This window comes from Clinocottus analis, unplaced genomic scaffold (genome assembly GCF_023055335.1).
Source record: "Clinocottus analis isolate CAN_PGR_092001 unplaced genomic scaffold, fCliAna1.0.p SCAF_20, whole genome shotgun sequence".
NCBI classification, from domain to species: Eukaryota; Metazoa; Chordata; class Actinopteri; order Perciformes; family Cottidae; genus Clinocottus; species Clinocottus analis.
Window position 1 is genome coordinate 14,209,270 of NW_027175932.1, and position 13,353 is coordinate 14,222,622.

General features: G+C 43.3%; 1 protein-coding gene across 1 annotated transcript in view; it reads right to left on the reverse strand.

The window, feature by feature from the left end:
- Positions 1-841: 841 nt before the first annotated feature.
- Positions 842-13,353, reverse strand: part of slc41a2b (solute carrier family 41 member 2b) — a 32,307-nt gene continuing 19,795 nt past the window's right edge. The window contains exon 11 of the mRNA XM_068586837.1: positions 842-3,157. Within this exon, the coding sequence (XP_068442938.1) occupies positions 2,972-3,157 (186 nt within the window). The 3' untranslated portion in view covers positions 842-2,971. The remainder of the gene's footprint in view (positions 3,158-13,353) is intronic.

Here is a 13,353-nt window from a genome sequence, read left to right on the forward strand (position 1 = left end):
TTTCCGTGAGAAGCCAGACTTGCAGACGTCAGTGCTTTTATCAGTTGCTCATCAGCTCACGGAGGTCCGGCAGCTATTAGCTATTATTATTATTTATGACAAAATATAGTGTGTCCTGTGCATTTGACAGGTTTTTGAACTTGTGATTCTCCCTGCTGCAACAAAACACAGATGTAAACTTTGGCCTCAACACAGCGACATCATCTTGCATCACAAGTGCAGATTCCCGGTAGATTATTTTGTGTCAAATTTCCTCCCAATTTCTTTTTACCTCAAGTCATGACAGAATGTAAACTGAAAGTCGCTGTGATGACTTGTTGTAAAATCCCACCTAGCATCATGTGAATATACCTCCTTATTAAAACCAGGAACATTTTCTAGCCGCATTTTATTACAGTTAGAAAGCACAAGACATCGTTTACTTATAAGTAAATATTATTTATTAAAAATAGTCTCTTGAAAGAGCTTTTGCCAAACAATGTAAATTATTTTGTGAAAGAGAAACGTTCTGTTCTTCTCAAGGGAGATCTTGATGTGTTGGAGGTGGGCGTTGGTGTGACATCGGAGCAGAAACGCATGTTGTCCCCAAACATTGAGGCCAAGAGAAGAGGCCTGCGCGCTGCCTGGTCGTGTTGTCATGGAGACTGCTGGAGCACGCTGGTACTCTCTAGGGATTACTTCAGGCTCGTCTTTACCGTTCATTGGCACCCGAACTTCTGCTCAAATGCGAGTCCTCCCTGCAGTGCGGTGGTCACTATCGCATTGATGAGAGGATGAGAGGATGAGAAGTCGGCCTCTCGACCGCGACACCCTCCCACGAAAAGAACCACAAGTGAGACGCTTTTAATTAGAAGGACATTTATTGAGACACTTTTGGCCCACATGAGCCACAAACACAAATAAAGGGTTTCGTAGCAGATGTACGTCGCCCTCTGGAATCTGACAACTTTCATCTCTCCAAGAAGTTTCATGCCAGCAATTAAAATGATATCACTTTGGGATGAAACTCCTCAGTAACACAATAGTCGTCGTCGTACAACTAAAAGTGAGTACAAAAGGAATTGCGCAGTATTACAATGCTGTAGAAAGAAAATTGCATTAATGGCGTGACGGAGAGAAATACCTTGTTAACCAGTGAATCTCAAGAGGCACACTTTGGAGTTGATCAGAGCGAACGTTCACGTGCACACAATATGCTGCTGAGATTAAGGAGGAGGTTGGCTGTAGGGAGGTCATTTTTAAGTACGACGGATGTCATTTCTCCAGGAGTTAGAGACACGTTGGATAGTCGGGTGGCTTCATCTGGACCTTACGATTGTAACAAACAAATCTGAAAAAGTGACTGAAATCTGGAGTTTTATCAGGTCGTGTTCACACCGATCATGTCGGTCTGAAGTAAGAAGAAAACCAGCCCACGCTGACGCAAAAACAGCTGATTGGTGGAGTACGTGCATGTAAGCGGCGCATGATGAACATCCACCGCAGAATGTTGCAGGGGGAGTTCCTGCTGTACCGCTCGATGTGCACAACGCTGGCAAACAGACAAAAGAAGGACTTGAACGATGGGAAACACAGGAGCCGCCGCCGAGAACGTAACCCAGAAGATTTCATGGTTTGTTTTGCACGAGATTCAGAGAAATGCTGTTGACATTGACACACCATCAGGAGGATGAGAAGATGCAAAGATACAAAGTGAGTTCATCTGTGCATTGATTGGCCTAAACCAATAATTGACCATTCATTAACCCCGCCTCCTCTTACATCCTGTTGCTGATTTTGCTGTCGACATTAAATGAGTTGGGCTTAGTTCAACGATGAAATGATGGCTACAGTACTCAATACCATGCTGGAACACTGAGGCTGATGCTGTGGTCACATGACAGAGCTGGCTGTACAGACCTGACACGCCCAGTTCATTGGACACGGGGTTTAGTGAAGGGTCAATTCTAATCAGCTGGGTACCAGGTAGTGTTGAAATAAAGGACCTTGAACATTATCTATTAATTGAACCTTTTTGTAATCGTGTCAATGTTCCTATGTTTGCATCATTCACTGCAGAAGAAATCATGTAAATTCAGAACAGAGAGCTATAGAATTAGACTGGCATTCATTTACTTGCTGGTCTCCCAAAAGGGTTGTGAACCCCTGATCCAACGTCCAGTCAGGAGGCAGTTTTGAAAACACAACTATATATAATTTAAAAAAGCAGCTGCAGAAATGCGCCCGTGCATAGAGCGACGTTCCAGCCTCAGCCTGCAGAGAACAGGGAGGGAGAACTAAAACACACAAAAAAGGGGGGAAATCCGAACTGTTCTGTATGGAAAGAGCACATTTGGATACCGGAAGAAAAAAAAAAACAGACATAAAAAGGGGAAGAAACGTGAACTTCTCCGCCCACCAATACAGATCCACTGCTGGTCGACCTGCTGACATGGCAGTTCAAAGCGGTTGTTCAGTTGATCCGGGATGAACCTCCACCGCGTCGTCTCTGTGTCCCTCCACTAACTTGATGTTGCAAAGCCGCAACACAAAAGGCAGGTAATGAAGTTTGTGACACGGTGGGTGGTAAACCCCAAAATATACACCAACAAAAGAGATATTTTTAAGTAGCAGACCTCCGACTGATGCCTGGCTGGCAGAGTAAACCACCTCGCCAGCAGCAGCGAGGTTCCCTGTTCCTCGAAGCAAGACCAGCAATAAAATATGCAAGTGCTTCTCTGCAAACTATGCAGATCAAAATCTGTGCTGAGAACAGTCTAATTTTATGGAAAATAATGTATTTTGTGTGTTATAAAAAAAAAAAGTCAAGAGTAGAAAATAGCTCCCAAAACTCTCACGTGGTCTCAGTGAAGTGAAGCAGAGGAATGTGCTGGCCAGCAACAGAGGGCACCCACGCTCCCACGAGGCTCAAGGGAGTGACAAGTCGGGTGGCAAAGGCAAAGCGCCGATGCCTTGTTGTCAGAGGGCCGCCTCAGTCGCCCACATCGCTGTCCTGGTCTCCTATGACCCACAGGAAGTGGAAGCTGAGCGCCAGCAGGGCGGTGCCCAACAGGTCGCCCAGAGCCGTCAGGTAAGGGATGGAGAAACTGTCGGGGTCCTTGCCGCTCCGCCACATAGAATGCACCATCCAGTCTGCTATGCACAGCAGCAGCAACACCTGGAAGAGAAAGACAGGAGGATTGTGAGGATATTGAGGCCCACGCCATCACTTCAGGCAGAAAAGACATCATCCATCCATTGAAAACCATCGATTATTGAGGTCAGAATGAATCAGTTCAAATGAATGATTCGGCAGTTTTGGAAACACTTTGTTTTCTTGCTGAGAGTTTGATGAGTTTGTTGATACCACTCTAATGTCTGAATGATACGTATGTAGCTGGAGCCACTAGCTTAGTTTAGCTAAGAATGGAAACCAGAACATCCTGGTGTTTCCACGAGTTGTCTGGCAAACGGTCTCAGCCAAGAAACAGTCTGGGACATTTTTACAAATAACGTTCAACGGATATTTAATCATTTCCTTAGTGAGCTTCAGAGTTACTAGCTAAAAAAATAATCAGATTTCCCAAAATGTCATAACAAGGTTCCTAAAGTATATCTTCCAAAAATAATACTACAGTATAAATAAGAAATACAAATTTTAGGAAAATATTAATTTCTCTGTGGTACAAGAAGAAAATCTAAAATTAATGAGGAAATTCAGTGTGTGTGTGTGTGTGTGTGTGTGTGTGTGTGTGTGTGTGTGTGTGTGTGTGTGTGTGTGTGTGTGTGTGTGTGTGTGTGTGTGTAGTCATGTTTCCGTTTGGTTTCCTTAAAAGATGTTGATCGCTCACTGATGAGTTTTGGACCGGCTGCTCTTTCTGGGTTGAGTTTCCATCTTTACTTCTGACTTCTTCAAAATGACTCTGCTTCTCTCAGTAAACATGAGTTTATGATCTCAATCTCGAGTCAAACAGACCCTAAAGCAGGGGATGCTGTAGGGCGGGGCTACAAGGTGATTGACAGGTTGCTTGCACAGTGACCTGTCTGTTACGATAGAGGCCCAGCAATGTGCATCGCTCCCTGGAGTCACGCTCTCACGTCTGGCTCCAAAAAGACAAGATGGCGACCAATGGGGTCAAGGTGGTTTCCTCCACTTCTTTTTGTCCCGGCCTTGTCGTCCACGGGCTGAACGCTGAGGGCGAACATGGTGAACGTTCCACCTGCTAAACATCCGGATGCTAACATTGTACCCGTCGTTAGCATTTAGCTCAAAGCACCATGAGCCTTACAGAGGCGCTAGTTGGCTAGAAACTCTTCTTAATGACGATGATGCAGATACAAATAAAAAAGGAATGTTTATTGTTGTTGTCACTTATATGTTGTAGAAGTGGGCCTGAATCTGGAAAGCCCTGAATAATTTATGTTTAATTCTTGTTCCTTTTGACTCGTGAAGCACGGGGTTCATGGCAATCCCAAAGAATTATGAAAAAGAAATGAAAAGAGGATAAGGAGATGCGGTCTGAGTGACTCCTTTACCAAAGAGGAGAAAGAATAGCAAGACGGAGACAGGAACAAGCTTGTGTTATCGAGTCTGGGAGGAACAAGTGCTACCGAACGCTGTGCAGAACGGCATAAACACTTAAACTCGCGAGGACAGAGAGGAGAAGGAGTAATGGACAGAGCAGCAGACCGAGAGACAAGTTAAGAGAGTTATTCATAATTCAAGTTTCCTCGCATGGAGGCAACCGTGCCGAGAGTAAAAGAGAAGTCCATTAAAAGATAAGGACCGGTCTATAATTTAAGGGGAAATGGGCTGTCCACAGTTGTGTGCAAACATTCTAAAAACAAAAAAAAGATGGCAGTCATCAGAAGATATTAACATGCCGGGGAATACGAGCAGCAGGGATGGTATCAAGAGGGAGCGGGGATACTTGATTATGACAATATATCATTTCATTAGAGGAACATACTAATGCATGAGCTCTGATAACCTGCTGACAGCCCCACTAGTCTTTGGATGCGGGAGCGTTTCTGTGATGGAATGTGTAATCCTGTTGATCAACGTGGCCGCCTGCTTTCCTGCCCGACGACGTGCAGGCCGACGCGATGGAAGCGCCATCCGTGCGTACGATAAGCTTTTAAACCCACAGCGCCGACAGCCTCGTGTAGCATAATCTCTATAAACCATACACTAAGAAAATCCTGTTGCGAGGCAGAATCAGGAAGCAACAGGACACGTTTCTAACCGGGAGCGTTCTGGTTTCCATTTGGGGTCCATGCTTCAACCCCTTGAGCTGGCATTCCAGTTCTTTAGGGAGAAAATGCAATACAATTGTGTGTCTATATATATATATATATATATATATATATATATATATATATATATATATATATATATATATATATATATATATATATATATGGTATCTTAACTAATAAGAATGTAGGATGGCCATCGTTCTTCTTACGGTGCCTTTGCAGTCACATTGTAACTAGATTAAATCCAGACTACACGTATTGTATTGAGTTTGATGGCTAAATAAAAACATGACAATACAATCAGGGAGCCCAGCGGCTACCGTCTGACAGGATTTATCTCATCATTGGCCTGAAACGAGGTTGTAAATTGGCTACTTGGGAAACAATCCGGTCGCATGTGTCGTCGCTCAGCTCCAGTCTTGCATCTGAAGTTGCGAATACAGCCGCTCGGCCCTGGAGGCTGAAGCTCGGCGACTTCGAGCCTGCAGAGAGGCAGTCATACGCAATGTAATAATATAAAAAATGTTGCATTATTACTGTAAATAAGCAAGAAGACGAGTGTAACCGTAACACCGCCATAAACCTCCTCAATGCAGAGGAGGAAGTGTACTCTGAACTCATATTTATGGACTACTTTATTGTCTTTGTATACAAAGCCCTGTAAAGAAACAAGTCAAGTCTGACAAACATCATAAAGAAACAAAAGGTTGACTATCCTGTAAACTGTTTGTTTGGCTGCAAAATGTTTACTTACGTGTAGATTTTTCAAGACATCCTAGGCATGTTTTTTTTTAAAAGTATTTTCAGGTTTCAAAAGTACATGAAAATAAAATAAAATAAAAACTTTGATTCAATGTAAAACGCAGGAAGAATGAAATCTTACCAATAACATTAGTTCTGATATCATAAATGTATGTTTAAAACATGAAACACATTGAAAGTGCGACACGGTCTAGCAGAGCTGGAGATGAAACGCCAATCCTCTGATTGAAGGACGAGCACTGATACAGTCTCCCCTTCACAACAGTAGTTTACTTTTTCCTGAGAGAAACAACGAATGGGAGGTAAAGACAGAGAAACTTGAGAGAAGTTTCAGGTCAGCCTTTCAAGGATTAAGCTGCATCTAATTTACACATTTTGGCAAAACAAATGGAAATGAACGAGACAAATACAACAGAGCGGCATTCCATCAGGCGGCCTCGTCGTCCGTCTCTGTATTCAGTGACTTAAATCAGGTCTGAGTGTCTGCAAGACGGAGCGGTTTGATCTCCTGAGATGGCCACGCTCGCCTGCGTCTGCCTCCGTGTCAATTTCCCAATTACAAGCCACTTACGCGGGCGGCAGAACTCAGAGGCAGACGGCTGCTCAGCTCGGTGTGGATGCTGCGAGCAGAGTGGGTTGAATCCTCTCTAACAAACAGAGTTGGACGGACGCCTGGCCCAAATCAGTACTGACAAAGTCTCTGACGTGTGCAATCATGCAGCGTTCTGGAAATGTTCTTTCTTTTGGGCAAATTGAATCATTCTCCTACACCTCTCTGGCTTTTTGCCGCAAAAGTTGCTCGTGCGAGTGCTGCAATCATATTCACAAACTTCTTTACTTTACAAACTTGTCGTGAACCTTCAACTCATGAAGTAAACTTAATAAGAGCTTCTTGTTTGAGAGATTTGATCAGGAGTATAATTTACGCTCTCAAATGGCGATATAGGACTCGTTCCATTGTATTTGTGGACAAGTTTCATTCCCAAAAATATTACCGAGCGGCTGAATGTTGGGTCAAGACATCTGGAAGCTGAAACCCTGAGAATGGGCTCAGGTTCAGACTCCAATTGGTGACGCTTTGAGACTACTGACACTGCATAGTGTGGTGGCAAAGACTTGGGACTTGTACTCGCCCCCCAGGAAAAGGACAGTTGACTAGTTCTTAAATATTTGTGACCAGATCATCATCAGGAACGTTCCAAGCTTATTTCAAGGAGAGTGTTTGGTGAGATTTATCCAATCAGTGGAGCAAAGCTGCTCTCCTTCATGACCGCCTGCCAGGCTCTCCACAGAGAGCTTTTTTACTGTGTCCAAATGTGTGCAAGGTTTTTTCTGGGGGAGTTTTTCCTGAACCGATGTGATGTCCCAGGACAGAGGAAGACGTGTGTGTGTGTGTGTGTGTGTGTGTGTGTGTGTGTGTGTGTGTGTGTGTGTGTGTGTGTGTGTGTGTGTGTGTGTGTGTGTGTGTGTGTGTGTGTGTGTGTGTGTGTACACATTGTAAAGCCCTCTGAGGCAACTTTGTGATTTTGGCCTATGCTAAATGAATTGAATTGAAATTAAGTTGAAAAATGATAGGACGTGCGATGGACCACGAGTTATTTTGCGGATGTTAAACGTGCACAAACAAGACAAAAAGAAACCATGTTACCGTCCAAGCATTTCATCACAGTACCTTTGAACAAATAGCACTTCAATAGCTCTAATCCTATTGGCACGTATTATAATGCGGCCATTTGCAGACATTGAGAACAAAATGAGCCCCTTTCTCTGCAAATAGTCCCATTCGCAAAGATCAGCACTGATAGCGTCTTTAGCGAGTTGGTGATAATTGAATCACATTGAAAAAGGGACGTCTTAATTAATTAAATGAATAAAGCCACCCTCCATGTCATTTTGGAAAATACCAGGGGAAAAAATATGAGATTAAATCAATGAAGCGAACTCAGCTGACTGTCGCCCCTCACACAACCGACACGTCGGCCTCAAGTGCATTTCTACTTTGCCACATGGATGATGGCGATCGGAAGAAAAGAACTTGTGTTTATTTAGCTTCCTTTCTGTGTGAAAATGACTTGGAGAAGGGAGCGGATCAGCAGCCGCAAGTGAATTCATCCCTTTGAACAAAATCAATGGTGAATGGTAAATGAACTGTTCTTGTTTCTGTTCTCGTCTCAAAGCGCGTTAACATGTCATCATTCACACCCTGATGAATGACCCTGCTCTCCACTGAGCCACAGTCACCCAATCATTGAAGAAGTTCATTTTTTGACCCCACACTTAACCCTCATAGTACCATAATGATGACAGTCCACCTGGTTATTTTTGTCTTACTTATTAATAAATGTCAAAAAATGTCCTTTTGCCAAAATTATTTTGCTCCTTTTTTCCAGGAGAAATATAACTTTCATCTGGCAAGTATTTGTTATTATTAGATGTTATAAAGGCTTAGAAGAGTGTGTAAAAACTATAAGTGAAGAAACGCATTTGAATGTATCAAATTTCTCTTCTAAACAATTGAACATGAGCAAAGCTCTTGAGATTACATAAATGACATTCAACCTATTTGAATGCTCTATGCATGTGATATGTAAGTGTTCATGTCATAGGCTTTCATATGTGTCCATGTCCAGGCGTTTTAGAGATTTATTTATCTCCCTGAAACAGTTCCTGTCCAGCTGAAGACCGAATCCATCACTGCACTACTCACACATCCAGGCAGCTTTTACAGGAAGCTAGAACACTGTTTCCTCCTCTGTTCTTTTCCCACTGTCCTTTGTGTTTGTGGGGACAGGAAAGTAGCCTTGAGTGGGGTTTTTAGGTGTGGCTGCCAGTGACAGATCTCTCAGAAAGTATATTAATACTATTATTTACAAGCCCAACATATTATTTACAAAGTAAATGCCACTAAAAGGCAGTAAGATGTCAGTCAAGTCCCTCCCCTGATGCTCTGCAGCCGTGTTCTGCTGCTGCTGGCTCCACTCCTCCCTCATTTACAATCACCGTAATGTGCTGCATAGCATTGGAAAGCTGCACGTTAGAATTACGTCGATTGCTGAAATATTCGAGGAGTTACGGTAATATCCGTTTTGCATGTCACTTTCTGGCGCCGGCGCCTGCATCCGCACTGAAAGGGTTTTAATGACCATATTTAAATTACAGTGCCTTCATGAGCATGGCACCGGTGTCCTGGAGGTAAACATATTACTGCATCAAACTCGATGTCAGCATTGGGACCAAACAACCTGTTCCTGAAAATCCTGTCGATAATTGGACGTTGCTTATTAGCACGAGTTAAGACTGAAAACACAAACACACACACACACACACACACACAGACACACACACAGACACACACACACACACACACACACACACAGTGTTGCTTCAGGTTGTGGTGAGATGATTAAATGAGATTCAGAAGGGCTGCTTCAATGCATCCAGGAGTTTGACGGCTTAGCACACAGAGACACAGCTTTAGAATACGGGGAGATGAGATTTTGCAACTCTTTGAAGTCGTCTCAACCACGTTCATTACTGTCTCAATGATTGATAGTCTGTTGACTATAAAAAGCACCGACCAAGAATGTCTGTGTGAGAGTTTTAGCGAGGCCTTAGCGTGTGTGTATGGAATTATCCGTGATCTTATATATGACGTGTGCATTGGTTTGAATAAAGCTCCTTCTCAAGCTGCTCTGGCTGACATAAAGTCCCCTCTTGTTTGCTCAGGCGGACCTCTCTGAGCCCCGCTGCCTTGGTGCATCACTCCAGTATGCGTAAGTATGACCCTAAACCCTGCTCAGAGGCACCTGGCCCTCTACTGGCTGCTGGAGGACAGTGCAGGTATCGTCCAGACAAACGCATGTGGACGTCGCGGCTCTCTTTAAAAACCCTTTGAACTTTACAAGCCATTTCACATTTCTGATCTGATATTGTTTAAAAACGTATTCTTGTTCATGACTTGAATACAACTAAGCTCAGGAACAGCTTGAATATATAACCTTTCACATCCGGGTATGAAACTCAGAATTCTTGCTCTGGCCCTGTCGTTGGTCGTCCACTGCTCTCTTCTGCTGCTCGACTCCAGCGAACCTCCAACTCTCAATCTACGTCTTGTTGAGGTTTACAAGTATTCCCTCCCCCGCACCATCTGCTGTCTCTCCTGGATCACCGAAATCTAAACATTTGTCTCGATGGAATATAATTTGGTAATGTCACACTTTTTTTTCAGAGGATGATACATTTTAGAAAAAAAAGGGATAATCAATCAATTATTCAGTATATTCTGCTGCGTGTGAATCCAGTCCACACGGCTCTAAACAAAGTGAAGCAACCTGCTGTGTGTCTTCTCATGCCAAAAGCTGGACCAGTAGTAGAAATTTGAATCCTGCTGTTAGTCAGAACCCGACGCAGCTGCACGTGCAACCGTTTCACAGACAAGTGTGAAGCACATTAACTTCTTTCTTTTTGTTCTGTTAATGTAATATAGCAGTTTTCTTCTTTCATGTCACATTTTCATTATCAAATAACTGCGTAGACAAAGTGAGCAAAAATGTTTTTCAGTTTCTGGCCACTGAAAGCCAAAGTGTGCCAGCCTGGAAACCATTGTTTAAAAGTCAGTGTGAATATGTCACAAGTCTTTGAATTCATGGACTGAATAATTAAACAAATGAGCTGCGGGGCCACAAGTCCTGCCCGTTTTTGATTTGTGATTTTTAACAGCTCTGGAAGACTTTGTTTATGCTTAAGGGTTTAACCTTTTAATTAAACTCGGCAGAGAAGCCCAAGAGTGCAGGTGGAGAGAAACACATCCACTGAAAATGTAGATTCTGCAGCTGATAGAGGTCCAGCATAGCACGGTGGAGAAAGAGAGGGTTCTGCCAAGTAGTACATCCATACCGTTAGAATGGATCATGTTGTGTTTTTAATGTGCCTGACCGAGCGGTATGGAGGACCAAAAAGCTTAGCTGACAGTCGAGAGATCAAGCGACAGATTAGACGTGCAGGCTTCTTGAGCGGGGGAGATGACGCTGATACCCAAGTAATGAGGTTTGGGCTTCAGGGCAAGAGATGGTCACCTATTGCTGAAGTCCCTTTAACAAAGTCACAGCTGGTTTGCATCTTAACGTGACCTTATGACCTCTGACTTCAGTATTATTAAATGTCCCCAAGAATGTGACATGACCACAACGATGCATATTTATCAGAGGGAAACTTTACGAAACCCTTTCAGAGTTTCTTGACATCTAATCTGTGGAACTAGTTTTCTGTGAGGCTTCTTGCACGAAGTTGCCTCAGTTTATTTAGCATCTTCTATTATTTGTCTACATATGCTGTGGGCTCATACAGCACTGTTAAACCATGCTGTCTTGTGTATTGTTTAAGCTTCGTGTTCTACTCTTATTTGGTAAGTCTTCTGTGTTTTCTTTAGTCACTCTTGATTTGTGCAAAACACTCAGGCACTGCATGCCAAAATATGCACAACTGGAGTCAATTCTAGGGCGTTTGTCCTCTCCCCACCCGGGGAGCCGGCTGTGAGGCTCGCACAGATATCTCGACCACTCGAGCTGCAGAAATGTTTCAATTTCTCCCCTAATTTTCTGCCGCTTTCTCTTTAAATGGAGCATTATCAGACCGCAGCGTGTGCAATTTGCGCTTATCGCCTGCTATTAAAGAAACAGACGGTTACAGTACTTTCTGCGACATTATTGAATTCCGCTGCTGCTACAGACATCTTCGCCAAAGTGTGTCTGACCCCCCATGTAGGGCAGAGAGGAACATCTGAAACTGCACTGCAAGGTCTGCATATATTCAGTCTCAAATGGATGAGCGTTTTAGGCAATTGGATATTTGAAATGCAGGTCATGTGTGAATTAAAACATTTATTTCATTGCTAGGCAGGACATTGGATGAAATACATCGGCATGGGGACGGTGATTTCACTTTGCAGATACGCTGTAATACGCCACACTGGCTGGGACTACTGAGAGACACAACTAATGCTGCTGTCCGCCTCATTCAAGTGTCCAGACTGGGGCCTGTTTAAATTTCTCTCTCGCCCACTTTCCAAACAATCTAATTCCAAACGTGGAAATCATTCAAATGAATGTTGCCCGTGCAGGTCGGGGCACATAAATTACCGTGGAGCTCATTTGAGTTTACTGTCGGGCGATTTGATGAGAGTGGCAGAATGTTTATTACCGTCATTAGTGACCGGGTCGGAGTATAGGTGGAGAAGCTCAGCCGCTGTGCAAGCACACGCTGCTCATAATCCTCAAACAGCCACATGTTTCTTTTGAGAAAGATAAAGACTGCAGGCCCGCTCCTTCAGGACAGAGAGCAACGCTCCTCTGCAGTCTCCTTCCTGATGATGACTGGATGGCTCACCTCAGAATCATCGTCAGCCATCTCGTCTTCAGATGTCACGATCTTTAGCGCTCCATATCGTCAGTTTAAACTCAACCACAGATCCAAGTACAATGCCAGACTAGTGCAGGTACCTGCGTGTCAGCTCCGCTGGCTCATGTTTGACACCTGAGATGGAAGCAATTTTTGGTTTTGTCCCATTTTTTATTTTCCGATATCACAGTGTTTGGAATACACTTGGGCAGTGCAGAAATTGATATGTGGTAGAGTAACAGCTGGTGAGGTCTTCAAATGTAACCTTGTAAAATGTAGTTTTTGGTGGAAGGTGTTTTCAAAGTGAAAGTGTTTGACTTCAAAAACCAGTGACATGGAAACTGTAATGAAGGAGTGTATGTCTATTGTTTTACTTGTGTTTGTTTCCATGGTTTCAAATTAATATCGATCGAGACTCCTGACATTTCCACCTTCACATGTACGAGTCTACTCCTCGTCTCAGTTGCAGCCTCTCAACCCGCCAATACCTTTGCAGGATTACTGCTCCAGACTCTCTTCTCTGCCATAAAGAGGTTTCTGTATTGGCCATGAAAAACTAATCTATATTATCCATGTCTGCCCAAAATATCATCACCTTTATCTTATTAGATATTTGAGAAAAATTGTCTCATTTAACATTCTTAGGTTCTGACTAAAAAAGGTTTTTTGTGAAGTCACAGTGCCATTGAGCTTCGACCTCCAAAATCGAAACAGTTCAACCTTGAGTTCCAGGTGGACGTTTATGCCAAATTTGATAATATTTCCTTCAAGGTGTCCCTGAGATATTGCTTTCGTTCTCGAGTCTTAATCATTTATTCCAAGGATTTTCATCTGAAGAAAAAAATATTTTAAGGTTTTTCTTAGGTATTGCAGTATAAAAATGGGCTGCAGACTTATGGTGTGTTCTCACCGAACATGTCAAGATTTCGACGCGCGTCAAGACAACATGCAAAGTCA